Source organism: Corvus moneduloides, chromosome 3 (assembly GCF_009650955.1).
Source record: "Corvus moneduloides isolate bCorMon1 chromosome 3, bCorMon1.pri, whole genome shotgun sequence".
Taxonomy (NCBI): Eukaryota; Metazoa; Chordata; class Aves; order Passeriformes; family Corvidae; genus Corvus; species Corvus moneduloides.
In genome coordinates this window covers 606640-622146 of record NC_045478.1, presented here as the reverse complement: position 1 = coordinate 622146, position 15507 = coordinate 606640, and the positions used below count along the sequence as shown (strand labels likewise).

The following is a 15507-nucleotide window of genomic DNA, read 5'->3' as shown; positions in this document are numbered from 1 at the left end:
GAACAATTTAATAAAGGGAAAACAGGATCCAGGGTGGCCCTTGGTTATCCCAGTCCTGCTGCTGTCAGTCTGCCTCATTTGTGTCCATGCAGCACAACAAATCCTGTTACTCCTGCTCTGAAATTCCATGGAATCCTTGATCTGTTGGCATTTTTCTGCTGTCGAGGTCAGCTGGGTTTGGATTTTGGTTTTTGCAAACAGAAACTTTGGTTTGCGGTTCATCCAAACCCCTCCTGTGTGAGCCCCGGGTGCCTCTGGGGCCCTGTCCTGGTGTGGCTTTAAGTCTTTCCTGAAACAAAGGTTTTTGTTTTGTTCTCTTCAGCGCTGGAATCTTTGTTACTGTGCTCATCAAAAGCCCTTTGCTGAGGGCAGTGTCTGTGGAGGGTTTGGGAAGCTGCTCTCCCAGGAGATGGGCTGAGCTCCAGGGTGCTGCTTTTACTCTGGAGTTCTTTGTGTGATTACTTCTTGAGCTGACTCCAGACCAGGAATCTTCCTCTGTGTTTCTCTGGAGGTCCTTTTCTCCATGGGGCAGCACAAGAGGGGATGCTCGGTGACAGCGAACGTGCAGCTGCAGAGGTCGGAGGTGTCCGTTCGTAGCAGGGTGTTGGTGTTCAATCCCTCTGTCACCCGTGTCCCACTGGGCAGGCACGGGGGTGTCCTGGGGAGCTGAGGGGTGTCCCAGGCCGGGCTGCATTCAGGACTCCCGATCCCGCTGCCGCGTGGGGAGCCGGGGCCGTGTCCCGCAGGCTCTGCCGTGTGGCTGACCCTGGTGCTCCATGTCCCGCAGGCCCTGAAGCAGCAGCAGCAGAAGCAGCAGCAGCAGCAGCAGCAGCACTGCCGGGCGGGAATGGCCCCGGGAATGGGGCCGGGAATGGCGCTGCCCTCTAACCAGCACGTCCTGCTCAAGGCCAAGGCCGCCGCCGCGCCCGGGAAGTCGGGTACGTGCGGGGCGCCGCTCCTGGGGACGGGGACAGGAGGGCAAACGGCTCCTTGTTCTGAAATCCTCGGCTTCTGTCTCCAGGGCTGGGGTTCTGGGGGGGATGCACCGGGTAAGGAGAGACCTTGGGTGGATCCTGCATGGATCTGGCTGTGCCACTGGCTCGTTAAAAGGTGCTCCCAGTGCTCGGTGACTTTCCCAGTCACCTGTACCCCATGCAGGGCTTCCTCCTGGTGTTCCTGTTCAGGGTTCTCCTGGTGTTTCTGTTTCCGCGGTGAGTTCCATGTCCTGTTCTCATCTGAAAGATCCCTGAGGGGTTTCCAGAATTTGTGCTGTTAGGAATTAGTGAGGTCACTGCTCTGCTCTGGCTGGTCTGCCAGGGCAGGAGCTCCTCAGCCAGCAGCAGATTTTCCATGGTATCCCAAATTCCTGGTAGTTACTTGCAGCCAGTTTTGTCTGATTTCTTTCCAGAGTAACTGAGGGCTTGGTCAGGTCCTGGTTCTGAGCCACAGAACCACCGAATCCCAGACTGCTTGGGTGGGAAGGGATCTCAGAGCCCATCCAGTGCCATGGGCAGGGACACCTTCCACTGCCCCAGGCTGCTCCAACCCCCATCCAGATCCCAACAAAACTGCATCTCCAGTCCCAAATCCCAGGGCTTTTTCAGCCCTCAAACTCTCCAGTAAAGCCTGGTGCTGTGGGTAATTAATTAGTATCAATTACTGGCCCCGTCCCAGTCCCAGAATTCCTTCCCTTCCCAGCTGTCAGTCCTTCAGCCAAGGAGCTGTGCTGGGAGCAGAGACAGCTGCCTGTGGAGGGAAGGAATTCTGCATCTGCCTCCGGGTTATTGCCTGCCAAAGCACCGGGCACAGGAGCTGGGCCTCAGGCAGTCCCTGGCACCTGCTGAATTCCCTGGACTGGGACAGGCTCAGTCTCCCTGACAATCCCTGGCAGGGCTCAGCATTCCACATCATTCCCTGCAGGCAGCTGGGATGTGGAACAGGACCAGCTTATGCCAGTCCCTCTCCAAGCCAGAGGAATCCCCAGGGTCCCCATTCCGTCCCTGGTGTGGGAGCAGCCAGAGAGGGTCCTGGAGCAGCAGTCTCAGCGTTAAAAACATCTGTATTTGCATATCCTGGGAGTCACTGTGGGGATGTCCTGCTGAAATTCACAGGGCAGGGTACGGATGTTCCAGGAGCCATGAGAAGCTGGGAGTGCCTGGGAGCTCCCCTGACCCTCAGCCTGTCCTGGGGCAGGATCTGGGATTCATTCCTGGTGGCTGTTCCTCCTGCCTGCTGGGAGAGACACCAGTGGTGCAAAGGCCAGAAGCTCCCAGCAAGTCCTGCCCTTCCTGCCGGGGAACTCCAGCCTCAGGATCTTTCCTTAGGCTCAGCTCAGGATCTTTTCCTGCTCCCAGGCTTTTCCTTGAGTTCTTCCTCAGCTGGTTCCACGTGGGATCAGGGTGTTCAGGAGCCCCTCAGGCTGTAAATCCCTCCCTGTCAAGGCCTGGAAGGTTCCTGTGGCGCGAGTGGCTCTTGTGTGTTGTTCTCCGTGGAGTCCCATGGTGCTGTACAGGGACAGCTCCCAACAGGGACAGTGGGAGGTGTGGAGAGAGAGCAGGAAATTAAATGGAGGGGGGGAGGGAACAGCATTCTGGTGGAAAGCAGTGCTCTGATTCCACAATTTCAGGGATTTATTCAGAGCTGGAACAGCTTGTGTGAGGAAGGGAAGGGAGGGAGAGGAACCAGGATGGGAAACTGTCTCCGGAGCACTGGGAAGAGGAGGAGGAGGAATTCCCCAGGTGGGCTGAAGAACAACAGCTGCAATAGAGGGGTGAAGTTTAGCAAGGACATGAGAGGTGTGGAGAGGTGACAGCTCTGACAGGAGCTCGTTAACCCTGGAAGTGTTAATGGGACCACGTCCGGCTCGGATACAGGTGGGAAATAAATGGGGATCAGCTGGGAAATGGACCCAAAGCACACACGGTGTGCCCGCCCATGCCTCTGTTTTGGGATGTTCTGGTGGCTCCAAGGGATGTCCTGCACTCAGTGTTGGGCTGCAGGTGCTCCAAGAGCACAGGAGTGACTGTCCTGGAACTGCTGGGGCTGCAGGGGTAGGTCTGGGTGTTGCAGAACCTTCGTTCCACGCAGGAATATCCTCGTGCAGGATTCCTCTGCGTGTCCCCGCGTTCCAGTGTCTCCCTTTCCGGCAGGTTGGGAAGGGAAGCAGGCGGATGGACATTCCAGCAGCCCCCCAAACTCCACGTCCAGCTCCTCGCCCTCGGTGAAGCTCGAGAACTCCCTGCCCGGGCTGGGGAAGAAGCCGTTCCCGAGATCCGACAGGCTCCACGCACGTAAGAGATGGATTTCCCTGCTTCTCCAGAGCTTTGGCTGCTCCAGGGCCAGAACAAAAGCCTGAAACAGCAAAATGGAGTGAAGTGTGATAACTCTGTTGCTGAGGGACTCTGGAAGGCACTGCCAGTCTGCTGGGAATTGGGATAATTCAGAATGCCATCTTCAAACCAGCCCTTCCCAGTCCGCATCAGCCGGGCCTCTCCGAGTTCCCAGCTGCTGGAGAGCACAAAAGGACCTGCATTACTTACGGGCTTTTTAATGTACCTACACACCCTGATAAGATGAAAAAGGAAAAGAAATTCCTTCCTGGATCTCCTCCATCCCTCAGGCCCCGCTGGATTTGGCCCCCAGCCCTTTACTGGAGCCGGGGCTTTCTCGGCCTCCCCGGCCTTCCTGGTTCCTTTTGCATTTTCCAAGGGTGGGATTGACCTGGTGAACTTAGGGATATTCTTACAAAGTCGTGGAATGTCCTGAGTGGGAAGAGACCCACAAAGATCATGGAATGCAGCTCCTGGCCCTGCCCAGACCCCCCAACAACCCCAGCCTGGGCATCCCTGGCAGCGCTGTCCCAACGCTCCTGGAGCTCTGGCAGCCTCGGGGCCGTGCCCATTCCCTGGGGAGCCTGGGCAGTGCCCAGCACCCTCTGGGGGAAGAACCTTCCCTGATCTCCAGCCGTTCTCTCATTCTGAGGTCTCCATCCCAGATCGTGCCTCTGGGGAGAACAGGCACTGCCACAGAGCAGCAAAGTCCAAAAGAAATCCCCAGGAACAAACTGACCTTACCTGGAGGCTTAAACCAGAAAAGGAGTTGTAGAACCCTCCTGAGAACCCTCCTTGCCAGGCCCCAGGCAGCCAGGGTCCCAGGGAGGTGGGCTGAGTGGGTCTGGAACGTTCTGTGCCTGGATCTCCAGGCTCTGTTGGTCGCTGTGTGTGCAGAGGTAAAACCAGCGGCGGGGTGGCTCCCACGGTGGCACTGCCGTGCGCAGGGACCCCGAGGAGGGCGGCCCAGGGGTGACCCAGGTGTGCTCCCTTGCAGGGCAGCTGAAGAGAGCCCGGTGCGCCGAGATCGACGTGGAGACGCCGGACTCGATCCTGGTGAACACCAACCTGCGGGCGCTGATCAACAAGCACACGTTCTCCGTGCTGCCCCCCGAGTGCCAGCAGCGCCTGCTGCTGCTGCTGCCCGACGTCGACAGACAGGTACGGGCAGCCCCTGGGGCTCCGGCGCAGCCTGGGCATTCCGGCCTGCAGAGGGCAATGCCAGGTGGAGATCCCGTTCCTGTTGTGGTACCCTGGGTACCTGTGGGGGAAAGGGGCACGGGGTTAGGGGAGAGCAAATCCAGCTCCAGGGTGACCTCGTTGTGGCTTTCCAGGACCTGAAGGGAGCCTACAGGAAAGATGGAGAGAGACCTGGGACAAGGGCTGGAGGGACAGGACACAGGAAATGGCTTCCCAGTGCCAGAGGGCAGGGCTGGATGGGATACTGGGGAGGAATTGTTCCCTGGGAGGGTGGGCAGGCCCTGGCACAGGGTGCCCAGAGCAGCTGGGGCTGCCCCTGGATCCCTGGCAGTGCCCAAGGCCAGGCTGGACATTGGGGCTTGGAGCAACCTGGGCTGGTGGGAGTGTTCCCAAATCCTCCAGAATTGCTGTGAGAAATACCCCCACTCCTCCCCACCATGATTTTAGTGTCACCCACCGAGGCATTGCTTTATTCTGGCCAGGGGGGTTGTGTGACAAAATCCGGCCTCCACAGAGCGGGGCACAAAACCTGCTCCCTTCAGCCTCCAGCCTGGCCCGAGCACAGCCGGGCTGGGGCTCTTGGGTTTCTCCCGAGTGAGCCCCAGGCAGGTTCCCGAGGGATGTGGGCAGTGCTGGGCTTGTGCTGTGCCCAGGGACACTGGCCCTGCCAGCAGTGACCCCCAGCAGTGGCCAGCAGTGACCCCCGGCAGTGGCCAGCAGGTGACCCCAGGCTGTGGCCAGCAGTGACCCCGGGCTGTGGCCAGCAGTGACCCCGGGCTCTGTCTCTCACAGGTGGGGGCCGATGGGCTGATGAAGCTCAGCAGCTCTGCGCTCAACAACGAGTTCTTCACCTCAGCTGCCCAGGGCTGGAAGGAGAGGCTGTCAGAAGGTAAAGCCTCCCCACACATCCCCGCAGCTGGGGAGTGGCTGGGGAATGCCTGGAGGATGTTGCTGGAGAACCTGGAGCTCTGCAGGGACTCGCTGCAGGCTGTGCAGGCAGGGGAGCCAGGCAAGCCCAGCACTGGGGGGCTCAAGGCAGAGGGGGCTGCAGAAGGAGCAAATCTCTGGAAATGAGAAAAGCAGGAGAAACGTGTTTAAAATCTTCTCAACTGACAGCAGAGCTGGGGCACCTAAACACAGGCACTGCTGAGGGGGCAGAGAAGGGAAATTCCATTCCAGAGCAGAGCATGGTGTCACCAGCACGGGGTGCTCAGTCCTTTGAGCCAAACTTTGGATGTTCAGATGGGATACTGGGGAAAAATATTTCCTTGTGAGGGTGGTGAGGCCCTTACGAGGCTGCTCAGGCCGTTCCCTTTCCTCCTGTCCCTGTTCCCTGGGAGCAGAGCCCGACCCCCCCGGCTGCCCCCTCCTGTCAGGGACTTGTGCAGAGCCACAAGGTCCCCCCGGAGCCTCCTTTGCTCCAGCCTGAGCCCCTTTCCCAGCTCCCTCAGCCGCTCCTGCTGCTCCAGCCCCTTCCCAGCTCCGTTCCCTTGACTGCCTCATTGCCCTGGAGCAGCCCCTGGGGCTCAGGCTGGGGCCAAGGGCAGGTGCAGCATCCCGGGCTCCTGGGACACACCCAGCTGGGCCCGTGCCCCATTACCCACCCCCTTCCTGTCTCAGAATTCCCCCTTCCATTCCACAGGAGAGTTTACCCCGGAAATGCAGCTCCGAATCCGGCAAGAAATCGAGAAGGAAAAGAAGGTGGAGCTGTGGAAGGAGCACTTCTTTGAGAGCTACTATGGGCAGAGGTGAGAGCTTGGCTGTGTCCTGTGCCCTGCCTGGCCAGGGGCTCCTGCTGGGGTTGGTCCATCCATGAACGTTGGGTCTCATCAGTCCTGGAACCTGGGGGAGGTCTCTGGCTCCAGCTGGTTCCAGGAAACCGGGAGATGCCGGCGGGATCCAGGTCAGGTGTGAGCTGTTTGCTGCCAGGATACCTCACACTTCGACCAGTGCAGGGTGTCCTGGCACCTCACACCTCTTCCCCTCCTTGCTTGGAGCCACCCGCACGGTTCTGCTGGAGCTGGGGCTCCGGAGGCCCTCGGAGCTGTGGTGGCCGAGCATGCCCCACCTCAGGGTCAGGCCCTGCATTCCCACATCTCCCATCCCACACACCTGGTTAAACCCCCAAATCTGCAAAGCTGTTATTCTGTGCCTCCTCTTGCTTCAGGATTTTCCATCCTTTGGGGCTACAGGGAGGATTTGGGGTTTCTGAGGGAGTTCCTGAGAGACCTGGAAAGGAGCACACACATGTAAATAACTGATCAGGAAATTCTAATCCTGCTTTGTGCCAGGTTGTCGTTTGTCCTCACCCTGCCAACCGCTTTGCCTCCCATCCATCCAGAGCATTTGGGTTATTCCTGGCATTCCATGGTGTGGTTGGGATGCTGTGGGCGAGCCAGGGGCTGCGGAGTGTCCATACAGGCTGTAGGACCAACAACCAGGCCGGGAGTGCAGCTCACAAAGAGCTTTACCAGCCACCTGAGGCAGGTCTCTGCCCGTGGGAAGGTGACAACAGCCCCAGTCTCAGAGCATTAGGGGGACAGGGGACAGCAGGACAGCTGGAGGGGATGTGTGCAAGAGCAGGACCTCAGTTCCCTCCAGTTCCTAAGAACTTGTCTGGTGGGAACCAATCCATGGATTCACCAGACCTTCGTGGGGTCCTGTTTGGGGAAGAACCCCCAGTCTGACAAATCATTAGCAGGGTGGATGAAGTGAATCCAAAAGGACAAAAGTTGTCCCAGATACCACTCTGGGAATTAGATTCCATGTTCCCCTGGAGGAGATGATGGGACCCCTCTCAGAGTCCCTTCCTGCCAATGTCACCGTGTGAGCCGGGGTTGTCCCGTGCTGCAGAGGAGGCTGTGGGGGCTCAGACAGGGAACATTTGCTGTTGCCCAAACTCACTGGATTTGCAGTCTGGAAAATTGGTGTCTGGAACAGGCCTGGAGCTACCCCGTGTTCCATGCACTGCATTTAGCTGGGTTTAATCCTCGCTGCTGATTTCTGTTTCCTGTGGAAGGATTATCAGTAGGGAAGGTTCTCCATGGCTGTGGCACAGAATTGGGTGTGTGAGACATTTATTTAGGGAGTTTATTCAGAGAACCCTGCCGCCATTTCCCTGAGGACAGGATGGTTTTGCAGGGATGTTTTACCAAGCAAAGCCTCTGTTTTCCTTGGCAGTTCTGGGCTGAGCCCCGAGGAGTCGGAGCGGCTGACGGCACAGCCCGAGGCAGAGCCCGCCCAGCCCCGCAGCCCCCCGGCCCCACGGCGGGAGCAGGGCACGTCCCCATCGGAGCCCAGAGCACAACCAGCGCAGGGGGCAGCGGCCAGGAGAGGAGCGGGACAGGAGGGCACAGAGGACGCGCAGCCCAAGGCGGCCAAGCCCGCCGAGGCCTCCCCGGACCGACGGGTGGCGAGAGCCGGCGACCGCTCCGGCCCCGTCAGAGAGAGAGTCCACGGAGAGGCCCTGCCCCAGGAACCCCAAAGTGCTGCCAGCCAGAAGCCAGAGGAGCAGAGGAATCCCGGGCTGGGGAAGGAGGGGCCAGGGAAGGAGACTCCGGGTGCCCCCAGCAAACCAAAGAGCCCCGAGGCAGCCGAAGGAGCGGCAAAGGTGCAAAGCCCTGCGGTGGCTCTGGACATGCAGGACAAGAAGCCCCTCGGTAGCCAGGCCATGGAGGTCAGTGTGGAGGCCCACAAGAGGAAGTCGGAGAGCAGGGAGGAGGCTCCAGCCAGCCCCGAGAAGAAGCCGCGTGTGGCGGAGCCCTGCCAGCACCACCAGGCCTTTCGGAACCAGCCCTTTCCCGGCGCGGGGCCGGCCGTGCTGCGGGTGCCCCCGCTCAAGGTGAGCAGAGCAGGGACAGAGCCCGGCCCGGCCTCACACGGGGCTCAGCCAGGGCTCCCACCAGCTCACCAAACCCCAAAGAGCTCTGGGTTGGAAGGGACCTTGGAGCCCATCTCACCCCACCCATGCCACGGGCAGGGACACCTCCCACTGTCCCAGGCTGCAGACAGGGAGCTGCAGAGGCTCTGCAAGGCCGTGAGGTGCAGCCAGGAGAGCAGGCAGCTGGCAGGGGGGGAGACCCAGGGCCAGAGGAGTGAGTGCCATCCTCATCCAGAGGAGTGGGTGCCATCCCCTGCCGCTAGCCCAGACACCGTGGGTAAAGCCAGCCCCTCTGGCAGCACTGCAGTCTGGTTTGTAGTGCAGCAGTGCCAGGGCAGGAGCAGGGACGGAGCATTTTGGGGAACACCTCAGGACCAGAGGCCCTTTGGCTGCTGAGGCTTTGCAAGAAGCCACCTGGGAAGGAGGAGGGGAATGGGCCCCTGCTCGGGCGGGCAGGGGGAGGCAGCAGGACAGAAATGCTCTGGGGTTTGAGAGCCAGGCCGTAGGACCAGGCAGCTGCTGCTGAACCGGCTGCTCTGGGGCCTCAGGCAGAAGCTGAATTCCTGTATTCCTGTATGTCCTTGGAATTCTGCTCCCCTGTTAATATCCTTTTGTACCAAAAGGCTGCAAACTCAAAACTTTAAAAGCAGCTCATCATTGTCACCATGTTAATAAGAACAGCACAAAGGCAGGAGAGCATCAATGAAATTGTCAGTGACACAGAACTGGGGAAACTGGCCATAAAAGAGGTGAGGAATGTCATGCAGGAAGGAGGGTTGGCCTGCCAGGGCAAGAAAGGTGGGATTTAGTTTACCAACAGAGTGAGCTGAAGGTGATGGTGAATAGCTTCCCTTGAAAAGCAGGGGAAAATGGGGACAGACATGTCCCCAAGACGTGTCATTCCCCAAAAATGAAGGGGTGAAGTGGTTGATCAGAGCTCAGTGGATCCAGCAAGGTTTTTATGGGTACGGAAAATAAATGTAACCTCAAATAAACTCCCTGAGATCTCTGCAGGGGGAACAGGGGAGCACCAGGCTCGGTGCAGGGCTGAGCACACGGGAAGAGCAGACACAGGGAAAGTCAGCTGGAACATTGGGGGAAAGGTTTTAGAAGGAAAGAGTAAATGATTGGCATTTTTTCTCCAGCTCAAGGGGTTATTATGGCTTTGTACAAAGGCACTGAGGAGACAAATGATGGGTGAGCCAGGGGGAAGAGCAAGGCTGAGTCAAGCAGGATGGTGACACCTTTCAAAGGGCAGAAATCACATCTGAATAATGGGAAACAGAGGAACAGGGGCTGACAGGGCTGGGGGCTGGATCAGCCCTTCAGGGAGGGAGCCTGAGGGCTCTGGGGTGATGCTGTGTGATGGTTCTCCCTGCGAGGGACGAGCTCCACTCAGGGCCACGGGGTTTGTACCACCCTAAAACTGCTTGTGACAGTCGGGCACATCTCTTGTCTCAAGGGAGGGACAGGAGGGGTTTCTCCAAAGGGATTTCTCCACAGCCACAAACAGTTCTCTAAGATGAAACTGCAAATACTTAAACCTGTGGCTCGAGCTTTCCCTGTGTCTCAGCTGTGCTTTTCTCCTGCTCTGTTCCAGATTCCTGTGTCCAGAATCTCCCCGATGCCATTTCCTGCGGGCCAGGTCTCTCCCAGGGCACGTGTCCCCTTCTCCCTCAGCAGTCCGGGCAGGACAGGGGCCAGGACCTTGGCCGACATCAAGGCGAGAGCCCAGCAGGCCAAGGCTCAGAGGGCAGCAGCCGCCGCCGCCGCCGCCTCGGCCGGGGGGGCTGTGCCGGGGCCCGGCCCGGGCGGGGGGAGACCCCTGGGCAGGGGGGGAGACGGGAGAGACCCCGGCAGAGCCACCCAAACTGCAACTGGAGCAAACGCACTGGAACTGGCAGGAACTGGAAGCGGGGGAGGTTCGAGAAGGTTTCTTCCCCAGGGCCCAGGGCCCCGTTCCCAGGTGGAGAGCCAGGCGGAGCCGGGAGCTCCTCGCCATCCTCCTGGAGCACAACTACAGCCAGGGGCCCCCGTGGTGCCCCGAGCCCCCGGCCCTGCGGCAGCCCCGGCGCTAGGGAACGGTGCGGGGGCCACACCGGGGTCCCCACACGCCGGCACTGGGGACCAGGCAGGGACAGCCCCTCCTGCCCCAGCCCGGGGGCCTCCGGCGGCCGGGAATGGATCCAGCGGCGCCAGCGGAACCCCGGGAGCACCCACAGCCTCAGGAGGGACCGGCTCTGACCTTGCCAAAAGCAAAGCTCCTTCCCCTCTGGTGTCCTCCCTGCCACCCGCAGGCCCCGGAGCCCAGGCTGGAGCTGTGGGCGCGCCCGTCCCACCCTCCAGCACCTCCTCAGTAGCACCCAGCCTTAAATCTCCTCCCGGTGGGGCCCTGCCCAGAGTGAGCTCCAGCATTCCTGCCAACAACCCTTTGGTCACCCAGCTGCTCCAAGGCAAGAGCGTCCCTCTGGAGCAGATCCTGCCCAAGCCGCTCACCAAAGCAGACGTGAAAACTGTCCCTGTGGCTCCTCAGGAAGAGAAGGGGGCAGCAGCTCCCGGTGCAGCGGGGAACGGTGCTGAGGCGGGGGACAGACCATCGAGTTTGCCCCCACAGCAGCTCGGGAAGATCTGCAAGAACAGGCCTCTGCCTCACATTCCAAGGACCTTCCCGCTGCCCTCGGGAAAGGCCCCCAGTCCTGAGCAGCACCAGTGCCACGAGGCACTGAGCAAATCGACCCAGGAGCAGATCCTGCAGACTCTCATCAAGAAGGTGCAGAGGCAGAACCTGCTGCCCATCCTTCAGCCCTCGCAGCTGAACCTCCCACACTCAGGTTTCCCAGTGGAAAACAGCTCCACCAGCCAGAGATTCATGCTGGGCTTCACGGGCAGGAGGACGTCCAAGCCCGCCATGTCTGGGCACTACCTGCTCAACATCTCCACCTACGGCCGCGGCTCGGAGAGTTTGAGGAGAGGCTTCTCCCTGAACCCCGAGCCCCGCCTGGGGCTGAGCAGCCCCACCGACGGTGCCAGGGCAGAGTTTGGGGAGTGCGAGGAGATGGGTGGCCAGGGCAGCAGCAGCGAGGAGGACGCGGATGACGAGAGCTCCGGGGATGAACGGGAGCACATCGGCATCAAAGAGGAGCCATGGGCAGCGCAGGGGTCTGGGCAGGGGGAGAAGGAGCAGGGCTCACACGGCACCGGCCCTGCGGACCCCGGCTCCCTGGGGACCAAGGCTGGCAAGGCCGAGGCAGCTCCGGCACCGCCGGCAGCCGGCCCCAAGGAGAACGCGCCGGCGCTGGACGGCCCCGCGCTGGCCCGGGACCTGCTGCAGGCGGCGCAGGAGCAGATGGCCCACGCCATGAGGGGCAAGGGGCACGGCAGCACAGAGCTCTTTGGGCCCCCCGCCCCGTCCCCGGACTCGGCGCAGCCGCAGCCTCCGCTGCTCCCTGCCCCGCACCCCCCGAAGCTGCCTGGGAGTGCCGGGGCGCAGCTCCTGGGGCCCAGCTACAGCGGCACAATAAACGTCTCCACCTCGCCCGACATAGGCCAGGGCTCACTCGTGACCGGGCTGTCTGAGTGCAACCAGTTGGCCAGCTCCATGGGCAACGTCATGTCCTTCTCCGTGACCGTCACCACCATTCCCACCGGCCAGGCTGTGAACTCCGGCGGCCACGGGCAGAGCCTCCCGGTGCAGCCGTTCGCCGAGGACGGCGGCATGGAGGATCCCCCTTCCAAATGTTACTGCAGGTTGAAAGCCATGATCATGTGCAAGGGCTGCGGTGCCTTCTGCCATGACGACTGCATCGGCCCCTCCAAGCTCTGTGTCTCCTGCCTCGTCGTGCGGTAACAGGGGCGGCACGTGGGGAACAGGACGGCTTCCTCCGGGGGCTGCTTTCGGAAGTATCTTGGGAAGAAACAGGAATTTTACTGCCTTGCACAAGAGACACGTTACTGAATCAGGAATACAGAGTAGAGTCCTTCTTTCATTAACGAAAGAGCACCTTCTTGTACAGGGAGTCGAAATCGCGCTCGACTACGTGAATTGTGACAAGAGTTTGCACTTAAGGAATTATGTAAATATGCCACATTATTTTGTTTAAAGATATTTTTTCAATCTTTTAGGAGATAGTGTTTGACTTGTACTGCAGTTCCAGTAACCCCAGCCTGCTCTGAGCATGTTTGCTGAGCTCTGCTCTCCCCGGGGGATCCAGCCCATAGCCCATTGTTGGTCTTCTCTTGGCAAAGGGAATGGGATAATCAGAGTCCGGCCGTGTGTGGTGATGGAGCACCGAGGCAGGAGCCCTGAGCAGGCTCCCTTGGCTGCTCCCAGTTCAAATCCCCGGGAACGGGGAGGCACCACCGATGGGGTGCCAGCCTTTCCATCCATTGCCTTTCCCCTGTGACCTGGCTGTTCCCAGAAGGCTCCTGGGCTGTGCAATACGGGCTGGTGTTCCTGGTTTGCAAACCCCTCTTCTCCCAGTAACCGAGCTGAAGGGAGGTGGGGTCCGGCTGTGCTGCTGGTGGAACTGCAAGAAGGAGCTGTACTGACCATGGGGTTGGGGGTCACCAGAACAGCTCAGTCTGGGTCTGTGGGTGTCCCACCAGAGCAGGGGTCACACAGCTGTGCTTGGCCTGGCAGGACTGGGCAGGAATCTGCTCCTGGGCATTCCCTGGGAGCTGCCATCCCACGGCCCAGAGCCAGCTGCTCTTGGGACACGGGGGCAGGTGAAGGGCACGAAGCATCACTCTTGGTCCTGGCGTGCTCTGGGAAGCGCTTTGTGCTTGTCCAAACACCCCCATGGTCAGACATCTCCAGTCTCTATCCAAGATTTTGTATTTTCTGGGTGTAGGGAAAGGCAAATGAGTGTCAGCCTGGGCCTTGCTGGGCGGCTCTTTGTGTTTGGAATACCAAATTGGGCTGAGCTCAGCTCAGCTGGGGCTCAGCTGAGGGAGGGGTGCTGGGGCAGCCCCTCAGACCTGACCAGGGACATGGCTGGTGACACCTGTACTCCCTGTCAGTTCCTGGATTCCTTCACTTGGACTGATGGAAATCAAAGCACAGTGGCCCCGTGTTCCCGGGAGCTGAGGATGCTGATGGAGCACGAGTCACTCGAGGGCTGTTCCTCTGCCGGGGCGGGTGGGGGCCTTGCTGCACCCTGGTCAGGGAACAGAGCTATGTATGTTTGTGATGGAGAAGCACTGAATTCACTTTTAATCCAAAGGCCTTTTAAAGCTGAAGCAATATTCCCACAGCAGTGGGGCAGCTGAGTGTGCACGGGGTTCTCAGCCTTCCCTTCCCCTCTCCTTGGTACTACTGCTCCCCACCCCTTCTCCCCAGGAACCTGGCACTGGTGGTGAGGAGCAGAAGTAATTCCCTGGGTGATTTTCCAAGGAACAAGTGGTGTCCAAGGCTGCCAGAGCTCCAGGAGCCTTTGGACAACGCTCTCAGGCAGATTGCTGGGGTGTCTGTGCAGGGTCAGGAGTTGGGCTGGATGGTCCCTGTGGATCCCTTGCAGCACAGCATATTCCATGACTGTCATTTAGTTGGTGATGATAAGGAAAAGGGAGTTGCAGACTTGATCCCGTGGTAGCAGGAGCGTTTCCTTCCCTGCCCAGGGAGTGCAGCCGCCTCCAGAGCAACAGGAGCTGCAGCATCACCTGCTCTGGGTTCCGTCATCTTAAATTTATTGCGGAGCAGTGACCCCCACTGTCGTGATTCCACATCACTGCTTGAGCATCCTGTGGTGAGGAGGATTTAGGGATTAGAAATGAACTCAATTTTTTAAATCTAAAACTGAAATCTCAATAAATTGCACAGGATTGTCCCCACGAGCATCTCACACCCATGGTGGTGGTGGTGGTGGTGGTAGCCCGAGAACCCCCGGCCCGTGCGTGTTCCTGCCACTTCCCGCTTCCAGCTCTTGTTCAGGAAGAGGAATTCCTGCGTTTTTGTAAACCTGCGGACGCAGTGTGGGCTGGTTTGGAGCTGAGAGCAGGATCTGTCCATTCCTCCCTCAGGCCTCACCCAGACAGGAAGGAAGTTCCTTCCTGTGATCGTGGACAGACACTTCCATTCCTGGCTGGGACAGCCCGGGAGAGTCCAGTGCGCAGTTTGGTCCTGGTTATGCAACTCACTGAGTCGTTCTCAGGGGAGAGGGAGGGGTTTCGCTGCACGCTTGGGTCACTTCTGGTCTTGCCTTGGCTCCTCTCAGGGTGTTTTTCCAGGCTGCTGGAGAGGGAGAAGCAGAGGATGAGGAGGGACCTGTGGCCCTGAGCACTCACAGGCGTTCCAGCTGCTGCAGCTGCCGCTAGAAAACTCTTCCAGAGCTCCCCTGGCGTTTCCCAAACCGTCACCGCCCTGGCTGTGGCTCCAGCTGGTTCCTCCCGTTGGATTTCCAGCTGTCCTCTGCTGAGTGTGGATTGGGGTTGCTGTGCCCGTTCCCTGGCAGCGCAGGGAGCCGCCGTTCTTTGAGCCATCCCATGGGAATGTGCCCATCTGGCCTGGCCATGCCAGGAGGGGCTGACCTGGGGTGGGACAGTCGGTGATCCTGGATGTGGAGGTGGCCCCAGGCTGGCGTTGGCCGGGGTAGGATCGTGTTGGTGACTCGGGAGTTCACACCTGTCAGTGCCTTAGTTCCATTTCATGGATCAACACTTTGCTTGGGCTACTTTTCTTCCGTTTCTTTTTAAGGAAATCGATTCTCTCGGTGCCCACCTGAGGTTTGAGCACGCTCCTGGTGCAGCCTGGCGGAGCATCTCCGTGGGTGAGCAGAGGGCACCGAGTGTGAGGGAATTGTTCGGGATAACGGGCTCAGTGTAATAATCCCTGAGGTACTCCCTGGAATAGGGACAGAGCCCTGGAAGTTTCGCATGTGCTGCAGCTGGGTGTGGGATGATGGGTTTCAGAAGGGGGAATGCTGCAGCCTGTGCAGTTCCTGGGGTGGGATCAGCCTGTCCCACTGCTGAGGCTCCTTCCCATCATCCGCCCTTCCCACAGACAGTAAATCCACCTCCACACGGGATTTATAATAAAGGGATGTCGTGACGGGGTTTAAAGCATTAGACTGTGGTCCCCCAGGAGGAATGAATTTAACAGCA

General features: G+C 59.5%; 1 protein-coding gene across 3 annotated transcripts in view; it reads left to right on the top strand.

The window, feature by feature from the left end:
- The window catches only part of ASXL2 (ASXL transcriptional regulator 2), a 65151-nt gene extending 49649 nt beyond the window's left edge, over positions 1 to 15502 (top strand). For 2 of the 3 annotated variants that reach the window (XM_032103133.1, XM_032103135.1), the window contains 7 exons: positions 788 to 938; positions 3150 to 3290; positions 4327 to 4490; positions 5322 to 5418; positions 6172 to 6277; positions 7710 to 8370; positions 10010 to 15502. In XM_032103133.1, the coding sequence (XP_031959024.1) occupies positions 788 to 938; positions 3150 to 3290; positions 4327 to 4490; positions 5322 to 5418; positions 6172 to 6277; positions 7710 to 8370; positions 10010 to 12256 (3567 nt within the window). In that variant the 3' untranslated portion in view covers positions 12257 to 15502. The remainder of the gene's footprint in view (positions 1 to 787; positions 939 to 3149; positions 3291 to 4326; positions 4491 to 5321; positions 5419 to 6171; positions 6278 to 7709; positions 8371 to 10009) is intronic. The other variant, XM_032103134.1, reaches the window with a different exon arrangement.
- The last annotated feature ends 5 nt before the right edge of the window (positions 15503 to 15507 follow it).